General features: G+C 36.5%; 1 protein-coding gene across 6 annotated transcripts in view; it reads right to left on the reverse strand.

The window, feature by feature from the left end:
- Positions 1–551: 551 nt before the first annotated feature.
- LOC121967016 (ral guanine nucleotide dissociation stimulator) overlaps positions 552–22,007 on the reverse strand; it is a 77,408-nt gene continuing 55,952 nt past the window's right edge. For 5 of the 6 annotated variants that reach the window (XM_088076315.1, XM_088076312.1, XM_088076311.1 and 2 more), the window contains exons 4-18: positions 21,084–21,277; positions 20,044–20,168; positions 18,708–18,923; positions 17,384–17,487; positions 17,219–17,303; positions 13,492–13,569; positions 12,441–12,527; positions 11,744–11,776; positions 10,875–10,996; positions 9,617–9,712; positions 9,281–9,485; positions 8,230–8,304; positions 7,795–8,061; positions 6,905–7,019; positions 552–6,157 (exon numbers count right to left, since the gene is read on the reverse strand). In XM_088076315.1, the coding sequence (XP_087932441.1) occupies positions 5,982–6,157; positions 6,905–7,019; positions 7,795–8,061; positions 8,230–8,304; positions 9,281–9,485; positions 9,617–9,712; positions 10,875–10,996; positions 11,744–11,776; positions 12,441–12,527; positions 13,492–13,569; positions 17,219–17,303; positions 17,384–17,487; positions 18,708–18,923; positions 20,044–20,168; positions 21,084–21,277 (1,978 nt within the window). In that variant the 3' untranslated portion in view covers positions 552–5,981. The remainder of the gene's footprint in view (positions 6,158–6,904; positions 7,020–7,794; positions 8,062–8,229; positions 8,305–9,280; positions 9,486–9,616; positions 9,713–10,874; positions 10,997–11,743; positions 11,777–12,440; positions 12,528–13,491; positions 13,570–17,218; positions 17,304–17,383; positions 17,488–18,707; positions 18,924–20,043; positions 20,169–21,083; positions 21,278–22,007) is intronic. The other variant, XM_088076310.1, reaches the window with a different exon arrangement.

Raw genomic sequence — 22,007 nt, forward strand, 5'->3', positions numbered from 1 at the left:
AGAAATTAGAAAAGATTTTTTTAAATTATTAATTAGTATTATTTATGAAAATGACAATGATGATGATGATGATTATTATTATTCGTATTATTATTATTATTATTATTGTTGTTTTTGTTGTTATTTTTCATTTTGACAGTCATTTTTTTTATTTAATCAGGCTTCTTTTCCACCAAATACTAATGTTTTTATTTTATTTTTCAAAAAAGATTGGAATACTAGGATTTCTTCAACTGTGTAGCTTCAGTGCTTTAATACCAATATCTGGTCTAAATGTCATGTGAATAATCAAATTGGAAACTTGTTTAATGAAAAACTTTCCCAATCTTATTATTAAATTATAATGCTCAAAAAAAATTGTTTATAATCTTTAATGAGCCATTTGACAATCATGTGCAACTTCCAGATTAATTACAAAAAACCTATATTATTCTAACTTTCTGTCCTTCTGTCAAATAAAGATTTTATGCATTTTCAGCCTGTACAATACACAATATACGCAATATGTATACTCTTATCACAAAGGACACAATAATAAACAGACAAGAGTCTTTATACTTTTATAAACTTAATGTTTATTCGTATATACATGAATATATTAATCTATAACCAAGAAAGGAGAGAATGTACAATGCAAAACAAAATCTCTATATACAAATCAATAAATAAACAAAGACATAATCGAGGACAGTTTTGTATTCTACACAGGTTTGTTTGTGTTCTTGGGGAAAAGTAGGAAAAGTAAAACAAAGAAGAGACTGCAGTTAGAAAAAGTTCTGAAATTCTTTTTGTTAAAATGGAAAATGGCACCCGAGCACAGTTCAGGGGAACAAAACAAGAAAATGAAAAGACACACACACACACACACACACACACACACACACACACACACACACACACACACACACACACACCACGCCAGCTGGTTTCCAGTTTTTACGTTTTTTTTTTCTTCTTCTTCTTCTTGTAAACGCAGCCTTTTTGTTCAAACTCGCACAGAATCAGGTCAAATCACAAAAAGGTACGGCATTGTCAACACGGGCTACGACGACACACACAAACCCAACAGTCCAACATCAACCTCGTGGGCACGGAAACGCTCGCAGGGTCGCGTCATTTAAAGTTCCACTCGTATGCACGATGTTATCAGAGAAAACACATCAAGAGCGGAGACGGAGCTGCTGCAGAAAACACGTCAACAACGATCCGAGAAACACTGTTTTTAATTAAAGGGCCTGACGAGAGTGCCTAAAAATATGCCAATGTAATTTTCACAGCCTCACAGTTTTGTCCAATCACTGCAACCACAAATTTGACTATTTAATACCAGTAAAATCTGAATTCATTGTAGAGCTACGTGCAGCATATTGATTCGCTCAGCCTTGCTTTCTCTCAAATTAATATTATTATTATTAATTTCAGTTATTGTGTGGCTGCTGTGTTCTCGCTGGACAAATTTCAAAAACTGTTGTTAACATTAGTAACTTAAACAAAAATCAACGGGAAATTCCAGGTTAAAAAAGGCTAACCATTAACCCTTTGAAACGGAAACAAAAAAAACTTTGCAAGAAATTAGTAAAAAGTTACAAAAAAATTACCTTAAAATGATCAGAAAACAAAGTAAAATTGACCTGTAAATAAGTGCTAAAATTGATGTAGTTCTTTTTGGGAATGTTCCCCTTTCATTTATCTATTTTTTGATCATTTTCAAAACATTTCTCTCTCTTTTTTTTAATTATTTTTTTCAGGTTTGTTTTCTTGTCACCTTTTACCAATTTCTTGTAATTTGTGAGGCACCTTTTGCCAAATACCTTATTAGCTTTCCCCCCGTCTTTTGGAGAGAAATAAAACCAATATGCTTGAGCATAAAAAAAAATTAAAGAAGGGGGTAATTTTTTTGTTTCTATTCAGGTAATTTTCTTTTCTACTTTTTTAAAAAAAAATAATTTCATACTAATTTTTGCTGCACGTCTTGTGGAGTACTCACTGCCTTTTCTCCCCATTTTTCTGAAATAAATCAAACCAAGTTGCCCATGTTTTAAGGGTTATGAGCTGCTGATTTTAACGGTAGAGATGCTCCAGTTTTTAAATATTTGCAAATTTGGCAGCTATTCGATTTTGCAAAGACACTAAAGAAGACATGTAAACACAAGAAATGGGCGAATTAATGCATGAAAGTTTCTGCAACAGCTTCATCTGCAGCTCCAGACAAACGTCTTTGCTCCAAGTTTCTCGGACGACAGTCTAATTCTCCACAGGGAAACGGGTCCAGACATCATAGTGTTTCACTTTTTTTGTTTTCCAGAAAAACGCAACAACAGTAAACATACAAACTTGTTTTTTTTTCGCTGTGAAAGGCGGAGGACTGTTTAAAAGCAACCTTTTTTCTCTCTTCCCTTGTTATTTTTGGCACATGGAGGGTCAAGCCGGACGCCTTCGCTGCTCGCCGACGACATGAGCGAGGGCGCGGATGTTCACTACGACAGCATTCAGGGGGAACGAGACATTTTAATTTATTTTTTTGTTTTTACTTCACAGTGCTCGACGTGACGCGCCGATCAACAGGCAGAGAGGGCAGAGTGAAAGGGGTCAAAGGTCACAGTGTTCAACAGCGAAGGGTGTCACGCCACAGGGGCACGAACAACATCCACGACAGCCGGACGACGTGCCTCCTGCCGCTCGTCAACATATTGCTTCCGCAGGTTTTTTTTTTTTAGGGGGGAGGGACGTTTCATTCATTTGATCGTTTAGAGAATTATGAACTTCATGCAGGTGAAAATAACAGAAAAAAGGCAATACATGGTCGCAGTGCAATCCAGGCGAATGTAGTGTTTTTTGCAATAATATGAACAATTCAGGAAGAATCCAACTTTTCAGATATTCAGTAATCAAGTGTTTTTGGTGAACCCACTTTCCATAAATTTCCTACATTTCCCAACATGCTTTGCAACAGCACTCAAAAAAGAGGCGTGAAAATGTAAGCGATCTAAGAAATACTGTTGATGTTTAGCTATTAGAAATCAGTTTGAAATAAATGTAACATGGACTCCAAAATGTGGAAAGTGCGTCACCAAAAAAAGACTTTTTTAAACCGATGATAAGGTGTTTTCGGTTGGATTTTTCCTCGTAAGAAACGGTTCGTGGAGAGCACAGAAAGAAGAGAGGCGAGAGTTTGTTCCCTTGAGTGCAGTTTGGCAGCATCACCGTCATTCGTCTGGGCTAAAACAATCTGATTCAAAGAGCTTTTCTGTATTTTGACAAGTTTTCAACATCTGGAATTCATCGAAATCTTCCCCAAACTTTCTGTAAGAGAGAGAGCCCAGAGAGGAAAGACTCTGCTGTCATCACCGGCACGTAAACCGCAGCCGACACCGCCAGAAAAAACGTCCTGCAGGATAAATCGGCAGGACTCGTCGGGCGCGTCTGCAACACACAAGCCTGTCATGGCACGTTTGGGACGCGGTTACTGATGGATATGAAGGATGGTCCGCCATGTTGGAAGAACTAAACTACAAAAGCCCTGGAGTCCGAGTTTAAACCAAAATATCAGTTTGCTGTTACAGAAAATGTTTTTTTTTAACCAGAAAGAAACCTGAGAATCTGATAGAATATCTTATATTTGTTGTTTATTTTAGATTATTTTTTTTTTTTTATTTATTCTTCCAAAATTTCTTTTTGTATCCCAGTTTTTCTCGGGCAGTGTTTCTAGATCACAACAAATTATCCTAAAATAAAAAAAAAAACATAACATTGACTGGTGCAGTCAGTCACTGAAAAGTTATTAAACCCTAAAAATAATTCATAATAATTCCGCTTTTAGTGTCTGAGATGGTCAAAATATTGTTCTAATTTAAATAAACACTTCATGTTTTATGTTTCATGTTATTATGGTAAAAAAATGTATTATATAAAAATCTTGATGAAAGTATGGAGAATATGGAAGTTAATTAATGCTGGAAAAATAATACATTTGAGGAAAAATTGTGAATAACAAAAATACTCATGGAGAGAGCAAAAACAATCAGTTCGTTAATCAGTTAGTCCAACCACAAAATGTATGCTTTTTCGATAACCGATTAATTGTTTAAGTCATTTTTTCATGTGAAAATACCTGGTATCTGGTAAATACCTTGTTTTACCTTGTTACTTTCTCCCATTTTACTCTGTTTAAGTGAAAGTACATTAGTTAAGTTTAGGCTTTGGACTGTCACACAAAACAAGTTCACTTCAGACATTAACTTGGGCCTATAAACAGTTTAACAAGAACTTTGTCTTCTGACGTTTTACTGAAAAAATATAATAAAATATTTTTTATTGTCTCAGTTATTCACGACTATTCAAAATTATGAGCAGTTAGTCAAAATTGCAATTTATATTTGACAATTTCTCTCTCTCTTTTTAAAATAATTTCTAACATTTAGTTTGCTTGTCTTTTTTTCTTTACAGAAATGGGCTTCTGTAGATAAAATATTGACTTTCACAGCTATGGTATTTCAAAATTATTATGTTTAAATTTTGACGTCATATTTTAGAATCTGGACTTGACATTAATATTTTCGTTTTAATTTTTTAAATTTTAAGTTTTTCTTTTCCTGGCAGCATTGGGCTTCCATACATTAGAGTGCCCGAAAGATTAAACTGAATTTTCTGAAAACAGCAAACCCGACATTAAATCCTCTCACTCAGCAGGAGAGAAGCGATGTTTGCGTCCTCCAACACGGCGGCTGGCATTCAGGAATCAGAGAAAGCAGTGACGTGATAAAGATAATTAGCAGCAGCACCATATCAGAGCGAAGAGATGCAACAAAAATGTACAAAGCATAAAATGAAAAAAAAAAAGCATTGATATTGAGTCTATTAACAAAATCGGATGGTCCGTTTCAAAAGAATATACTGCACAGTCGGTGTTAATCGATATATACACTCAGTTTTCAGCTCGTTTGTTCTTCCCTCGGGAACGTTTTGTGTCCCAGTCAAGTGCGATCAAAGGAAATCCTTCGCGGTGTAGTGGTTACGATTCATTAATAAAAATCTAAAAAAAGAAAACACTGGCATGTGACTCGTGGCTGTGCCCACGGGATTTTGACACCATGTTTCCATTTCACTTGACCTTTTTTTTTTTTTTTTGTAACATGGCAGCGTTCAGAAGTGAAAAGATGCCTCCGCGTCAGCGTCGCTGGTGTTAAAATGCTGAAACGAGCCCCAGCGTCCACAGAGCGGCGAGTTCAGTGCTGCAGTCCCAGAAACACTGTCGACATCAGGAAACCCCCGAGGGCCAGACGGTAAAGGCGGCGGTACACTCACAAGAAAAAAGTTCCCTGAAAAAATAGAAACACATTCGAACACCCGGCTGTTCGTTTTGTCCGTGTATGTACACTGCGTGCCGGGAGGGGGCGTGCGTGAAGACGGAAGGCTGCTGAGGGATTTTTTAAAAAATAGTTTCATCGAAGGTGCAAAAAAAATCAAGCGAGAGGCTTGAACGAAACTCTTAAGAGCTGGCCGAGTGATGCTGTGATGTAAACAGTTGTAAACAAAAAGTAACGGGTCAGGAAATGCGCTTTGTTTCTCCACGAGCCGACACAACCGCTTATTTCACACCGAGCGGAGGCCGATAAAAAGTTCGACTGGTTCCGAGCAGCGACGCCCGACACCGACGCCGCTGTTTGTTTTTCCTTCTGTTGTCCTGAACCGGCAGCCTCCAGGAAACAGCTCACGTCTCGGCGTTTCCTGCGACGCTTCGGCCTTTTTTAAGTCCTCGGAAGCTCCTGATGACTTGATGAAGTGCTAAGGTGCTCCTCTGCTTTCTGCTAATCCACAGAAAGGTTGGTCATTTGTCTCCTCTGGCGTCTTTGTCCAAAGCAAAACTCAGATACTTCAGGTTAGTTCGCCTCCAACACGACCCAAAAAGTTTCTTCTGAGGAGTCGGAGACCAGAGAGGGTTAAGGGGGCGGAGGGGAGGCAGGAAGTGAGCGCGGTTCTCCTCAGAAAATCCCTTTAGCGATTTTCAGTCCCTTCTGTTTCATGCGAGGCAGCGTCGAACTGGCCACGTTCTTGGCCCGCATCGGCCGCGCCAGGCCGCGCTTCTTCAGCACGAAGTCGTAGTTGGCAGTGGAGTTCATGGCGTAGAAAACGTTGGCGTTGTCCGGGATCCGAAGCTCTGCAGAGCGAGACGAGAGAAGAGAAGAAGAAACAACACGTAGTCAGTCAAAAGGCTGCACAGTTTTATTCAATCTACAAAATAAGATCATTTTTATTATTTTAACCTTTATTTAACCAGACTGGTCCCAGAGTAAGAGTCTCTTTTCCAAAGGAGACCTGACAAAATACAATTCACCAGCACTAAAATAAGCATTAAAAGAAACCAACTATGAGTCAAAAGAGAACTTTTCGAAAGTCAATCGTTCAACCAGGCAGGCTAAAAACATCGACATCCTATCGAACCTTTCACTGTGGATGTAAAGACATTTAACAACACCAGCGCAGTAAAAAAAAATCGTATTTAAATTGCTTTCTATCTATTTTTGTTATGTATTTATTTTAATTTAATTATTTAATTTTATGTATTTACTTAATTTTATTTTTATTATGTATTTTTCTTTATTTATTTAATTTAAAAAAAAAAAAAGTATTATCTTTATTATGTATTTATTTATTTAATTTTAGTTCTGATGGTTTTGGTAATAAGTCGTCGGTGCTTATCTTTGCTCTTGTGTTTATTTGAGTATGAATAAGTTGCATGTATGTATATTATTATTACTTATTATTATTTATTATTATTATAGATTACTTTCATCTGCTGTCGACTTTAACTGAGCCCGACCAGGGTTACATTAATATTGGTGCTTTTCAGGTTTATTTGATATTTTTTCCTTCAGTATTTGTTATTTGTGTTTTTAGTAGTTACCTTTGTCCTCGGAGATTTTCTGCATCAGCTCGTACTCCTCCGTCTTCTCTCGCTCCAGGTTGTGTTTGATCATCGCCTTCCTGATGACGGCTGGAGTCTTGTCCTGACTCGTCACCTGAATCAAAGGGATAAAAATCTGATTTTGGACTCTCAACCTGAGAAAATGGGCTTGGTTTCCTTCAAAAACACGGGAAGAAGGTAATGAGCAGCACAACATGAAATAAGCACAAAAAACAGCAAGAAATTAGAAAAAAATACTCAGAAATTACATGAAAAGTAGCATAAAAAATAAAACAAATAAAAAAGGGAAAAAAACAGGAAACTTTTGACAAAAAAACTGCTTAAAAATTATAACATTATGTAAAATAATTTTAAATATAATTATAATTTTAATATAATTCTGACATATAATTTCTGGACTTTTCCCCCGAGCCTTTAAACAATATTTTTTAAATGTACTAATTTCTTGAAATTTGCAGAACATTTTTTTTGCCAAAATTCTTGTTACCTTTTTCCCTGTGTTTTGAAATCAACCCAGTTTTGCTCAGAAATTAGTTTAAAATATATATATATAAATGTATATAGGAAATTATCAGAATAAAATGTTTAAAACTTATAATAATTCTGTAAAATAATGTTAAATATATAATTATGATATATGGTTCTCTGGACATTTTTTCCCAAGCTTTTAAACAAATAATTTTCAAAATCTACTAAATTTCTGAAATTTGAAATTTCTTGCCAAATTGCTGATCACCTTTTTCATTATTTTATTATTAAAAAATCAAACGAAAATGTGCTCAGGATTCAGAGGTTTAAGAACTTGTGAAAGACATGTGAACGCAGCACGAGACAGCGATGTCGATCCGGGTTTCGAAGGGTTAACTGACCAGGATGCTCTTGTACATGTTGCCGTTCTCCACGTCCAGGCTGACCCTGATGATGCAGCAGTCGTCCACCTGCTGGTTGTACAGCGGCAGCGACAGGGTCGAGTAGTTGGACACCGCCGACACCGAGCGCTTGTGTGAGCGGGAGGCGGACAGCGGGGTGGAGGACGAGACGGAGGACGAGGACGCGCTGCTGGAGCCCGAGGCCGAGCCGGAGCTGGAGCCCGTCCCCGAGGTGTCCAGAGAGGACAGAGACGTGCACTCCCAAAACTGAAGGAGGAGAGGAGACGAGGGGGTCAGGACAAAGATAACGTGAAGCTCATTTCATCAATAATTAATCGATTACACGATTACGCCACCAAACCCAAATATTCAGATCAGGTTACTGTCAAAACGTTTTACAGTAAAAATGCAAATAAAGAAGTGAAAACTTGACACCGTTGACGTTGTGTCTGCCGCAGGAGCTTCCCTCCCCAAAGCAGAGACGGTGAGTTTCACTGAAGGAGTCGACGTCTGCAGAGAGACAGAGACACAGAGAGACAGAGAGAGAGACAGAGACAGAGACAGAGACACAGAGAGACAGAGACAGAGAGAGACAGAGACACAGAGAGACAGAGACACAGAGAGACAGAGACACAGAGAGACAGAGACAGAGACACAGAGAGACAGAGACACAGAGAGAGAGAGACAGAGAGACAGAGAGACAGAGACAGAGACACAGAGAGACAGAGACAGAGACACAGAGAGACAGAGACAGAGACACAGAGAGACACAGAGAGACACAGAGAGACAGAGAGAGACAGAGACACAGAGAGAGAGACACAGAGAGACAGAGAGAGAGACACAGAGAGACAGAGACACAGAGAGACAGAGAGAGACACAGAGAGAGACACACAGAGAGACAGAGAGAGAGAGAGACAGAGACACAGAGAGAGAGAGACACAGAGACAGAGACAGAGAGAGACAGAGAGAGAGAGAGACACAGAGAGAGAGACACAGAGAGACAGAGAGAGAGAGACACAGAGAGACAGAGACAGAGAGAGAGAGAGAGACAGAGACAGAGAGAGAGAGAGACAGAGACAGAGAGAGAGAGACACAGAGAGACAGAGACAGAGACACAGAGAGACAGAGAGACACAGAGAGAGAGAGAGAGACAGAGAGATATGAGGTCATCAACATAACCTAAAACCAATTCCTATTCTTTTAATTTGAGGAATAAATAATCATAATAATGATAATAACAATATAATATAATATAATATAATATAATATAATATAATATAATATAATATAATATAATATAATATAATATAATAATAATAAAAAATGACACTTTTTTTTTTTTTAAAAAAAGGAAGCATCAGCATAAAGACACATGAAGAGAACAGACTATCCACAAGTAAAGTAAAAGTACCTCAAATGTGTACTTAAGCAGAGTACCTGAGTACCCGTACTCCCTCACACCCTGACTCTGGTGTCTCTTCCTCACCTTTCTCTCGTGTCCCTCCGGAGAGTCGGACAGGAAGCTGGCGTTCACGTCCTCCAGGTCCGAACCGCTGGAGCTGACGGAGGTGACGCTGAGGGCGTCTCCGCTGTCCCCCCCGCCGCCCTGGTACGGCCTGTAGTGCGAGTGGTCGAAGGACTTGGAGTGAGATCCCGGAGCGCTGCTGCAGCCGGCCTCCGTCAGCTGCCGGCTGGACGCCAAAGACAAACAACAACAGTCGTGATGCTGCAGGAAAAACCTCAAAGCCTGCATGTTTAGATTTGAACGTGACGCGCGTGGACGCAGCTCGTGTACAGTAACCGCTCAGTGTTCGTCACTCACTCGCTCCAGCGCTTCATGATGCCTCCGTTCTTCTTGGCTCGTAGCGTGTTGCTGGCCGACTCGGACAGAGGCTCGATCTCGCAGGACAGATTGTAGCTGCAGCGACGAGAAAACACAATCGATTCATTGTTCTTATTCATCTATTTTTATCTATTATTCATCTGTTTATTACATTTTTCCAAACACGACAGCTTCAAAACTGTGACAAAAGACAGTGAACTGACTCTATTAGACTGAAACTACAAGTAGGTCCCCGAAAATTAAATTTGTATATTCAATATTAATATTTTCTATAATTAAAAAGAATCAATACATGGCATCTTGGCATCTATCGACATGCAAAAATCATCCTGGTATGATACTTTTACTTCGTATCCAGACCTCTCAGTCTTAACAGTAAAAAAAGGAGCGTTTACTGAATGACTGCACACACAATTTTCGGGGTTGCATCAGAGTCCAAAATCAGTAAAACATAAAAATAAATGAAAAATAAATCAATTAATTTTAATAATAATAATAATAACAATAATAAATGATTTAATATGAATAAATAAATAATTCAAAAAATAAATAAAAATAAAATAAAATAAATAAATAATGCTGAAATCTTCAAAAAAAGGCGACAAAAGAAAAACACTTTGATAAGATGGTGGATGGAAAGATAAGGCAACAAAGACTGTAAACTATATAGACAGAAATAATCGAACTTTTTCATCTGGATTCTAAAATCATTTTCACTCACTGCATTTCTTAATATAATTTACTACTTGTCTGTTTTTTTTTTAAATTTTTTTTTAAGCAGCCAGCCAGCAGTTATCTGAATCTTTCCTCGTGCAGTAAAATCGTATCTTGTATTGATTAGATTTTCATTTTTGAAGGCTGACATGAATTGTTGAGACAGAGTTTGTAAACAACGTTTACAAATCAAACTCGAGGCCTACATTTATAGTTTGGCTTTTAACTGAATTTTATTTTATCCTCTTGTTATTATCTTATTTTATCATATATTACTGATTTATCTTTTAGTGTTTTACTACCTTATTTTAGTATATTTTACTGAGTTTTATTTTATTTTATTTCATTTTAAGCTTACCTCCAGTGTTTCCTCAGTTTGTCAGTACTGAGTTTGTCTTTATGACACATTTTCTATCCTTGAGCATGGCGTGTGGGGTCAGAGGGTCGTGGATTCTTCTTTATTTATCTGTTTGTATGTAAAGCACTTTGTAAAGTTTGATTGGTTGATTGAAAAACGACTCACCTCTCTGCTTCGCTGAGTTTCTCCACGCCTGCGAACCACTCCCTGAAGTGGCTGTCCTGAGTGAAACTGTAGTTGTTGGAGGCCAACTGGAGCAGTTTGATCTGAGCGATCACCTCGAACTCCTGCAGGCGCAGAGCGCAGCGGGAAACGAGAAAAAAGAAAAGGGTTAAAAAAGACCAAAATATGGAGCGACAATCATTTCTGTTTGTGTTGTATTTGCATGTTTCTGTTAACACAATGTTTTTTCTAATAAACTGTTACTGAGAAGAAGGAGTTAAATTGTCAGATTTTTATTTCCCCGATGAGTTTTTTATCTGTTTGTTTATTCTGACCGTATAAACCCAACCAACTGTTTTCCCTCATGTCATTAATCCTTACAAACATTCATTTAAAGGAAATGAGCAATTTAACATAACCAGGCCAAAAAATAAACAAGAGATTAAATAAAAGGAAAAATAAATAAATACAATAATAAATAAATAATATTAATAATTGAAAATAAGCAAAAACAAACAAAACAAAAAAAGTACAAATAAAATAAAAAAAACACACACACAAGAAAATGACCAAGAAAAGGTGCTGAAAATAAAATTTAAAATAATACTACTACTAACTATATATATATATTTTGTCTTTCTTTTCTGCTGAAACATAACTTTAAATATTTAATTACAATAATTATGAAAATAGTTTCTTTTATTTTTCCTTTTTAAAAATAATAATTTTTAAGTCTTTTTCTCGCCTCCATTTAGTAGTTTCTTGAGATGTGAGGGACATCGCTCTCTGCCTTCCCCCATGTTTTCAGATGAAATCAAACTAATGTGCTCAGACTTTAAAGGGTTAAAAGTGGACAAGAAAATTTAGCTCACCTTTCTTCTCTTCTCAAAGTTGATCAGACCACCCTGGAAAACAGAGATTATTTAAAAAAATGAGAAAATTAGTTGTAGTAGTATTTTATTCAGTCATCACACAAAACAAGGAAAAACAGCAGTGATGCACGATAATGATTATTTCAACCGATACCGATAAACCCATAATTTCCGGCTTTTCGTGGCCGATAGGATATCAATAACAGATAATTTCTTTTTGTTTGTTTTTCATTACCTGAGGGTATGAAAGGTTGAGATGTGGTGAGTACAGATGAATTTAATTTGTGCGTTTTCATTAAAAAAAAGATTCTTATGATTCTTATCCTCTTATGTCAACTTGAACTGTACAAAAATAATGTCAAAAATAATATTGTGTTTGAGTTATAGTGGATCTACAGAGAGGAACATTTCCCAAACTGTCAGGAAGCAGCAGCTACAGAACCGTCCCTAAGTCACGGCTTTGTTGTGATCATATTTACATGTTGTTCTGCTTGTTGTTGGCAGGAATCAAACATCAGATATCAGTTTATTCTTTCAGCAGAACCGAGCTGGAAACTCACTACACCTGAACTCAAACCGCGAGGAAAAAAACGACCTATTTCAAACTGTACCTCTCAAAAACAGCCAGGAAAAAAACAAAAAAAGCAGGGAAAATACAAAACTTATGACAGTAGACGTCACACATCAGGCGTCTCACCTCAGTGTAGTCCTTCATGGCAGTGTCCATCATCACGAGGTCCGTCAGGAAGGTCCCCAGGTAAGGAATCGTCCCCTGCATCACTCCCTGTTCACAGAGGACAGATCAGAGGACACATCAGTGAAAAACATGGCGGCTGAGACATTTTAATCTAGAGGAACTACGATACGATACGATACGATACGATACGATACGATACGATACGATACGATACGATACGATGCAAAGCGATACAATACAATACGATACGATAGGGGAAATTTGCATTGTTATAGCTGCTAGGAAAGCAACAAAATTAAACATAAATAGTAAAAAAATATATATATAAGTGTATATATATATATATATATATATATATACATATATATATATACACCACACTACAACTCTGTCCACAAGGTGGGAATATTCAAGTCAGAGAGGCACCAAAAAAACCTAACAAACCTGCCTGATTTCACTGTAATCTTTAAACAGTCCATATTTTGGGGTAAAATCAATGTAGTAATAATCTGGGGATTTTCCTTTCATGCCATTGCAGTTATTTTAAAGGGACAGAATGACTCATAAAAAAAGGCAAAGGAAGTGTGCATCTACTGCAAACTCATCGAGCACCACTAAAAAATGCCCTAAAAAATATCTTTAAAAAAAGATGTACGCTTCCTCCCACACACTGTGATATGGTTGGAGGTGTAGTTTGGTAGAAAGAAAATAGTTCCTACATGAAACTGCTCACAATAAGCTCTGTGGATTATCTTGAGTAACCAGGTCATAAATAGAGCTACAGCAAAGAGGAGAAATGTGTTTTTAATTTTGGGTGAACTGTCCCTTTAAATCAGCAAATGGCCAAAATACTAAAAGAGCTTTATGTCCAAAATAAAAGCCTAAACGTGGAGTATTCAGTCTCTTTCTCCTGGTCAAAGTGCAGTGACTTTATTTGCCACTAGATGAGGCTGTTGGCACAAACTTTCAGCTCAAAGTTTCGTGTCTCACAGCAGCAGACGGATGAGAGACATGTCTTGTGTCTCTGTGTTGTCTCAGCGAGTGGACTCACCAGGTCTCTCTGCTGCTGGTGTCTCCTCTGAGCTCGTTTGGGGTTGATCTCCAAAGTGGCGAACTTTGAGGTTCCCTCCTGCAGACGAACAGACAGACAGTGTTTCTGTTAAATACAGCCAGAAATAAACTGCAATTCTTCAAATGCTGCTGCACATTTTATCAGCAGACATTTATCAAAGAGGCAGTTCAGATTTTTTAAAAGCAAACTCAACACCTGCCTTTTTAGTTTGGCTTTCAATGAACTTTATTTATTAATTGACTATTTATTTAGATATATTTTAGTCTGGTTTACAGTTTTACTTTATCACTTTATTATTTTTTTAAAAAAATATTTTTTCATTTTATTTTGTTTTTATCATTTAATTACCTCTTATGTACAGTTTGTGCAATTATTCATCTACATATTTATTTATTTATTTATATATTTTATTGCTATTATCATGTCATTTATTAATCTTTTTATCTGCTTCCTTTTTTTATTTATTTTTTATCTTTCATCTGTTGGTTTTATTCTGCCTCTGCTGTTTCCTCAGGTTTTAATGAGATCAATTTTTTGTGTTTTGATTTACATGCTTGTGTGTGTGTGTGTGTGTGTGTGTGTGTTTGTATCTGTATGAAAAGTGCTTTACAAATAAAGTCTCATTTGATTTGATTAACTGCAAGAAACCCAAACACGTCTGTCAAAAAAGAGGAACAGCAAGTTTTTCTTGTCATTTTTCATCCACGTCAACATTAATCTTTCATCAGTATTATTATATTTATAAGATTTAAACAATACACACACAATGCACCATATTACCAACACATCACACACCATCAACATCAACGCTTTTTAAGAAAAGCTTTAAACAAATAAAGTCTGATTGATTGATTATTACTAAAAATTTCAATCTTACATTTCTCATAACGACATTTTTAGACTTTCTCAATCTGTCAGGCTTTTAATTTCGACCTCTTGGCACTTTTATCCCGCTCAAATATTACTTTTTTAACTCTTAAAGTGCATCAAATTATGTTAGAACCACTTTGAAATGTTAGTTTAGTTTTCAGATGAGTAAAATGTCACTTCTGAAACTTTTATGCTGCATGTTCAAAACATTTTTCCCTTGTTGCAGAATCTCAGAGGCAAAAACCTCCGAGTAACCGCAGAGAAAAGTCGGGGGAAATCCACCTCCCGGCCGCATTCCTCAGAGTGACGTAATGCAGAGAGGCCCTCTGCAGCCGCCTGCAACCCGAGCCGACCGAGTCGAGTGAACGCAGCCTGGTCGGAGCAGATAGAGCGAGAGGGAGGCGACGCCCCGAGATCTGAGCCGTTATCTGCACCCGCCAAAGGTTTCCCCGCCCTGTGACGTCAGCGGGGATTCCCTCTCCGTCACATCACCACAGGTGATAAAACACTCACCATCACTCGCCAAAATCATGATTTTTCTCCCTAATGATTAAACTCACAGGATTCTTATTTTTCAACAAATACTGTTGGTTTTTCAAAAATGTGGAAAAAAAGGCAAAGAGCATCTTAGCGAGAAAAGTCCTTAAAAAAGCAAGAACTCAGCTTTTTAAACAGGCTCTGTTTTGTTTGTTTGTCGTTGGTTTGTTTGTTGTGTATTTGTGTGATATGTTATTATATTTATGCTGCTTTTTTACTTTCTGCAGTGTCTTTGAATTCCTTTAAAAGCGCTTTATAAATAAAATGTATTATTATAATTATTATTGTTATTAAGAACAGTAAAAGGTGATAAAAAATGACCTAATCATTTGTTTTAAAAAAGGGGGCAGAATTATTAGATTATTATCAAAAACTATGGAAAATGGTATATATAATTTTTGAAAAAATTACATATTTAAAATTATGTTACATTTATAATGTTATGTTATGTACATTTTTTGTAATTTTTTATTTATTATTATTGGGCCATTATTAGAACATTTTTTAATTTTTTAAAAACTTTTTGCATGCATACTTTTAGTTTTAATACTTCAAAACATTTTTCTGAAATCACATTTATTTAGTTCTTCTTACAATCTTAACAACCTTTCCAAACTGCGAGAAATTAGTAGATTTATAAAATTATTTTTAAAGAGCTTTGGAAAAATGTCATTTTTTGTTTGCTTGTTTGCTTTTGGGTCGTTTTTGTTGTACTTTTTTTGTACTTTTTCCTAATTTCTTGCCAATTTAACAGTGACTCTTTCTGAAGTTGTCTTCTTCTCATGTTTTTGAAATAAATCAGGCCAGCTTTCCCAGGTTTTCAAGGGTTAAACTTCCATAAATCACACTCATGATGATGAAAGCAGTCTGTCTGCAGCGCGGAGCCCACCCAGAGCATCATGGGTAACGTGTGGATGCTGTGATCCGACAGAAACGCCGTACAGGATGTTTCTGTGGATGTTCAGCTGTTATGAAACAGACGAGAGGAAGCACAGCGATGAGCCGGGTCACAGAGCCGCACATCCTGCCGCCTTCAAATCAGCATCTGATGGTTTTACATTTTTAACTTTTACTATTATAACTTTTAACTTTTTATCGCTGTATTTTACAGCGGGTCTATTTTAAACTCCTCTTATATTTTGCATTTTTACCTGTTTTAAATTAAATCGTTTGTTCCTTTATTGGCATTAAACCTGTTTTATATGACGTTATTTCTTTTATTAGCGTCCTGTCTGCATATAAATATTAGTTTCAACTTAGTTTTTATCTCCTTAAATGAGGTTAATTTTCTTCTCCTCACTTTATTTACTTATTTAGGAAATTGTATTTTTGAACTTGCACCCTCACATGTTTTTGTACACGTTGCTATTTTATTATTTGATTTTAATGTTCTTAATTTTGGTTTTGTGATCAGGGTGAGGGGAGGGGCCGCATTTGTGTCTTATTTTATTCAGTAAACTTTTTAAATTGGGAATCACTTTCAGCTTAAGCTTTGAAAGTGTTAAATAAATAAAGATGATTATTATCATTATTAGTTCAGCTGCCACACACAGACGTGATGTAACTCACAGTGATTGATCGAAACGTAACGAACACTTTACTTCTCTGTCTCTGTGCTCTTTATTTAATATCTGTCTCCTCAGTATCAACTCAGTATTTGAGAGCAGGAAATTATAACATTTAAGATTTGCAACATCTCAGTATCACAATAACTATGTTAAAAAATATTACATATATTACAGTATATCACATTATTGATTATTAATGCACTGCTCAGGTCAAAGAAAGAGACTAAAAGTAGTGTGTTAATGTATTAACAAGCTGCAACATGTGTTTGATATTTTTTATATTTAACCCTTTGAAGTGTGTGACAGAAATGGCCCACAAGTGCAAACATTGCTATTTTTGCTTTTTGTGATATAATTTAATATAAATAATTTAATCTTCGAATGCTTCATATATTTAAACTCTGTACAACCTAAGCTAAAGGTTATGTAAGTCAATAAACCACAAAAATTGACTGAAGTATTCAAATTTGTCATTAATAAAAATAAATAATACAAAAATATTTTTTTTTTCTTTAGACTCCATTAGTTATTTGAAACATACACATTATTTCCTTTTTGAGATTTGCTTATTTTAGGCGCAATGACGTCATTACGAGCGTACAACGTTACAGCGGGAAAAACAGAAGCTTTAGTTTTCTGCCAAAAAAGGTGCTTCAGCTTTCGTCGTTCTCATTTTAGTTCTATTTAAACATAAACGTGCAAAAAAAGACGCCCAAGAAGCCGTGACTCACCTTCACCAGCAGCTCTCGGCTGAGCGAGTAGTTGTTGTCGTCTGAGAAGATCTCGGAGAGCTCGCGGAAGGTGCGGAAACTCTCCCTGTGAACAGACGCAGAGGTCAAACTTCTGCCTTTAACATTTATTTCGTTTGTGCACGGATGCGTCTGCCGCTGACTCACCGTGACACCTCCTCCCACGTCTTCTTCAGGCGGTGGATGGCGTTGCACTGCAGGGCGGAGAGGATGGCTCGCAACGACGAGAAGTTCTTCAAGATCCGACACTCCTGAACGCAACGAGAACAATCATCCAATCAGACACAAGAACAACAAACTGTTTTAAGCGTTTTTCTCGTTTTTCTGCGTCTGATGAGCGAACAGCGAAACCATCCTGATGAAGATGATGAAGCTGTTTCTCTCGCCGCGTCGGCGCTCATGTGACCTCAGAAGGTCGCAGCGTCAGAGGCAGGAAGTCGGTCTTCAGAGAAGACGGGTTACATTTAAACAAGAGGTTTATAACCGTTTCCAGTTTATTTATATTTTTATATACTATTTTATTTTTTTTAAATATATGCATGTATTTCGAATATGTAAAACCTTAATATGGTTTTGGTTTTGAAACCTTTATTAATGTATATTGTATGTATAGGTATATTGAGGAAAGGGAATTTTTTTTTAAAAACATTTGCATTACATATACATATCGAAATAAAATGATAAAATGAAATGAATTATATTTTTAGATATTTTGTATATTATATTTTTTAATATTTTTTATGCTTAATCTAGGTCACTCTGCATGGACAGCAGTTAACATTAAAGTCAAATTACACTTTACATATGATCAAAAATCGATATTTAATACGTGCATTTACAAAAAAGTTCTTTACCATTGACCAAATACTGTTTTGCTCGACATATTTTTGCTTTTACGACGTCAAGTCAGCAACTCGTGTTATAAAGTAACATTATCAGTGTTAGTATACTCGTCTTTATGCTTCATCCTTTAAAGTTTACTTGTTTACTTCAGCTAAAAGACGCATTAACAAAAAAGTACAACTACTAAAAGTAAATGAAAGTTACTAAGGACAAAATAATGAAATGTACAATTTTTCGTCAAAATCTCCCAATCTAACACTCATAATTACAACTTCGGAGGGCCGACCGTGTGCTCGTTACTCGTAAATACAGTAAAAAAAATAAAAATAATATTTTAATATTATTATTATTAAAATTATAATAATAAAATAACAAAATATATCATTTTTTTGTCAACTGTGAAAACATCACGCAAACGTCACAACTCTGCAACTCGGGTATCGTCAAAATTTCCAAATTTCCCACTCGTAATTACAGCTTCGGACGGCCGTTCTTGTGCTTGAACTCGTAAATACGTTAAATATGGGTGATATGGTAAATACAACATTTCGGAGGAGCACAGTCGTCACGATGGTCTTATTGGGTTAGAGCTCTAATAAAAAAACGTGTCCGAGTGTAACGAACTGACCCGAGCCACGTCGATCCACCTCTCCAGCAGCCGCGCCCGCTGGTTGGGCTTCAGCGTCGGGTTGCTCAGGCAGGTGGTGATGACACAGTTGGTGACGGAGTTGAACTGGGCCACAGTGGCTCTGATGGTGGGAGCCAGGTGCTCCTTCCCCTTCTTGTCCCGCTGAGACCAGATCCCCCCGAGGCAGTGATACGGCACCACCTTCTTAAACAGATCCTGCAGAACAGCAACACAACAGCTTAAATACACCGATTAACCCTTCAGGGACTGTTTGGCTCATTTTACAGGTTTTTCATTCTTCTTTTTTTTTTGATTATTTTGGCTGTGTTCATGCATATGGAATAGATTTTGGCAGGATTGTGTATTTGAGTGTAATCAGTGAATTTGCAGCTCTGCTCCTATAATAAGTCTAAAATACACTGTGGAAACTAAATAGTTACATTCAGACTTTTAAGGTCAAGAAATGCTGAAAAACTGACATTTTTGATCCCAAAGCCATCAAAGCAGAAAAACATGACGTGTATTATTTCTTTGTGTCACTCTGAGCTTTTGACTTGGAATTTGCCATTTTGCAGCATTTTTTAAAAACTGTTTTCTACCTGATGATTTTGTGTTTTTTGTCTAAAAACATTGTGGCATCATGACAAAAATCAGGCATTTAAATGGTTTGAATTCCGAAAATAAATGAATATTCTAGATTTATGATAAAGACTGATTTACAATATAAACTTAATGAAAGGAGAAAAATCATGTGAGTGTTTGACACTGCACAAAATAATGTGTAAAAATCAGCATTGCTGCTAATCACTGACATACAACAGTCTGTGGTGATAAAACAAATCTTCTTAGCATGTGGTTTATTGAAAATAATACATTTTTGGGGTTTTTTTTCCATCTAAAAACATAATGGCATCATGACAAAAACCTGGCATTTAAAGGGTTAAAATTCTGAAAATTAATGAATATTTCATGTTTATGGTTAAAAGTTAACAAAATAAAAGTAGAAAATAATATTAATGTCTAATATTTTTTAAAGCTTGAGTTTGAAAAGCGCATTTTGTATGCAGAGCGATGCGAGTGTGTGTAATATTAAAGTCAGCCCTGAGGATTAATTATTTTAGTCTTTTTTTGTTTCCTTTTTTCAGCTAAAAACTTCAACATCAAATGAAAAAGCAACTAACATAATCAGATCGTTTCAGTGTTTTATGTGTTTCACTGATTTGAATGCCAAACTGTGAAACTTTAGAGATGAGCGACTGCGGAAGTGAACGGTGCTTAAAAAACTTAAAAGAGACAAAATCAGCTGATAAGGAAAAAACAAAAAAAACATCCTCACCGCGTCCATGAGCGTGAACTGCTCCGCCACCATGATGGGGTCAAACGACAGGAAGCTGAAGGCCGGAAGCTCGTCCTCAAAGCCGCTCTCTTCCTGCGTAGCGAAAGGGCAGCCGATGTGCTCCCCTGAAGATAAAAAAAAACATCTTTTTCACGACTCTGCCTGAACCCGAGCTGGACACAAACACAGCTCCTGCTCTGCTGCTGCTCTCGTCCTCTCTTTGACCTCGACGTCTGTGCTCAATCTCGTGTGCTGACGGCGAGTCCTTATCGCCACAAACCAACCCGTTCTGTAGTTTGACTGTTACAGCGTGTGAACGGACGCTTTTTTCTGCAGCTGCATGAAGCTGAACAAATTGTTTGCATCATCTGTGGTGGAATGTAACTGAGTACATTTACTCAAGTACAAATTCAAGGTAGCTACTTGTTGTTTTCTGGAATATTTCAGCTTTATGCACCATATACTTCTACTTCACTACTTCTATGAGGTGAATACTGTACTTTAGTATATTTTACTTCAGTTACTTGTCACATAATATGAGTTTTTAATCCCCTTCATGTCCAATGAAACAAATCTAAGGGCTTAACTCCAATTCAATCCATGTCCAAATCACTATTCAAGTGAATTATGTTTTTCTATACCCTTACTCCAAAAATCCTGAATAGTCCATACAATAAAAAATAGCAATCCAACATAATTTATTAAGAAAAAAGTTGCAAGAAAATGAACTGAAATTAGAATAATAATTAATAATAATAATTATTATGATAATTTGTGAAGTTTTAGAGATCCATGGTTCAGCCACGCTATAAACTTATGATGATCTCACAGAATATGAAGCATCGCTGTAAATTAAACTGCCCATAAAGATATTAAGGAGTAAATGAGGGTTTTTATGCTTTTCGTGTATTTTCTTCCACCTGTATCAAAAACAAATCTAGCCCTCCTCTCTGAGCTACACCTCTTCATGGACCTGGACTCTAGTCTCTGTTCTGGCCTCCCTGCCCTGTTGCCGTCCCTCTCCTGTCCTGCCTTCATACCATCAGGATCAGGCTCACACTGCTGTCGGCGGTGGAAGTGGGCCAGCAGGTTGCGGGCGCGGCGCTCCAGGTCCGAGCCGGGGAAGTGGAGGTGAAGGTAGGACATGAGCTGGTGCAGACAGTCGTAGTTCGGGGGGCTCCAGAAGTCCTCGGAGTACTGGTCCAGCCACGCGCCCAGGATGGACGAGACAGTGCTGCAACACGGAAACAAGAACGTCATGAATATGAGAAAGGAAATAAAAGACGTCAGGATGTAAATTAAAGATCTGAGGCACAATTTTAAGATTTTAGCTTTGAGGTCACTGCAATAAATTATTTTGAGTGAGGAAAGCTCAGTTTATTATTCAAATATATGAAAAAAGAAAAGAAATCTGATGTTTTTTGCACGTTTTCTTTCTTTTGTTTTTTTATTTGTCTTCCATTTTTATTTTTTTTGCTAATTTTGGGTAATTTTCTTTCAACTTTTAACAAATTTCTTTAATGAGTTATTTTGATCACTATTATTTACTACAACTATTATCATCATCATCATTATTATTATTATATTTTTCATTCTTATTTTTTTCAGGTCATTTTCAATTTTGTTGTTCTGTTGTTTGTTCTGTTATTTTTCACTTTCTTTGCTAATTTCAGGTCGTTTTTTTCCCTACTTTTTAAAAAGTATTTTAATGAATCATGTTAGATTCTTCTCCTTATTATTATTATTCATTTTAAACTGTGATTCTTATTGTTAACCGACGTTGTTTTCTCTTTCCATGTGCCATGATGTTTAATAAAGAGTATTTCCATTTTATGCCATTTAATACTTCCACTCCACTATAACTCAAGGGGAAAATATTCTTATTTTATTTGGACCCTTTTTTTACTTAACAGGTTCAAATTATCAATATAAAATATAAATAAAGTGAAAAATTACAATATATT

Source organism: Plectropomus leopardus, chromosome 4 (assembly GCF_026936395.1).
Source record: "Plectropomus leopardus strain MGB_pleo_1.0 chromosome 4, ASM2693639v1, whole genome shotgun sequence".
NCBI lineage: Eukaryota > Metazoa > Chordata > Actinopteri > Perciformes > Serranidae > Plectropomus > Plectropomus leopardus.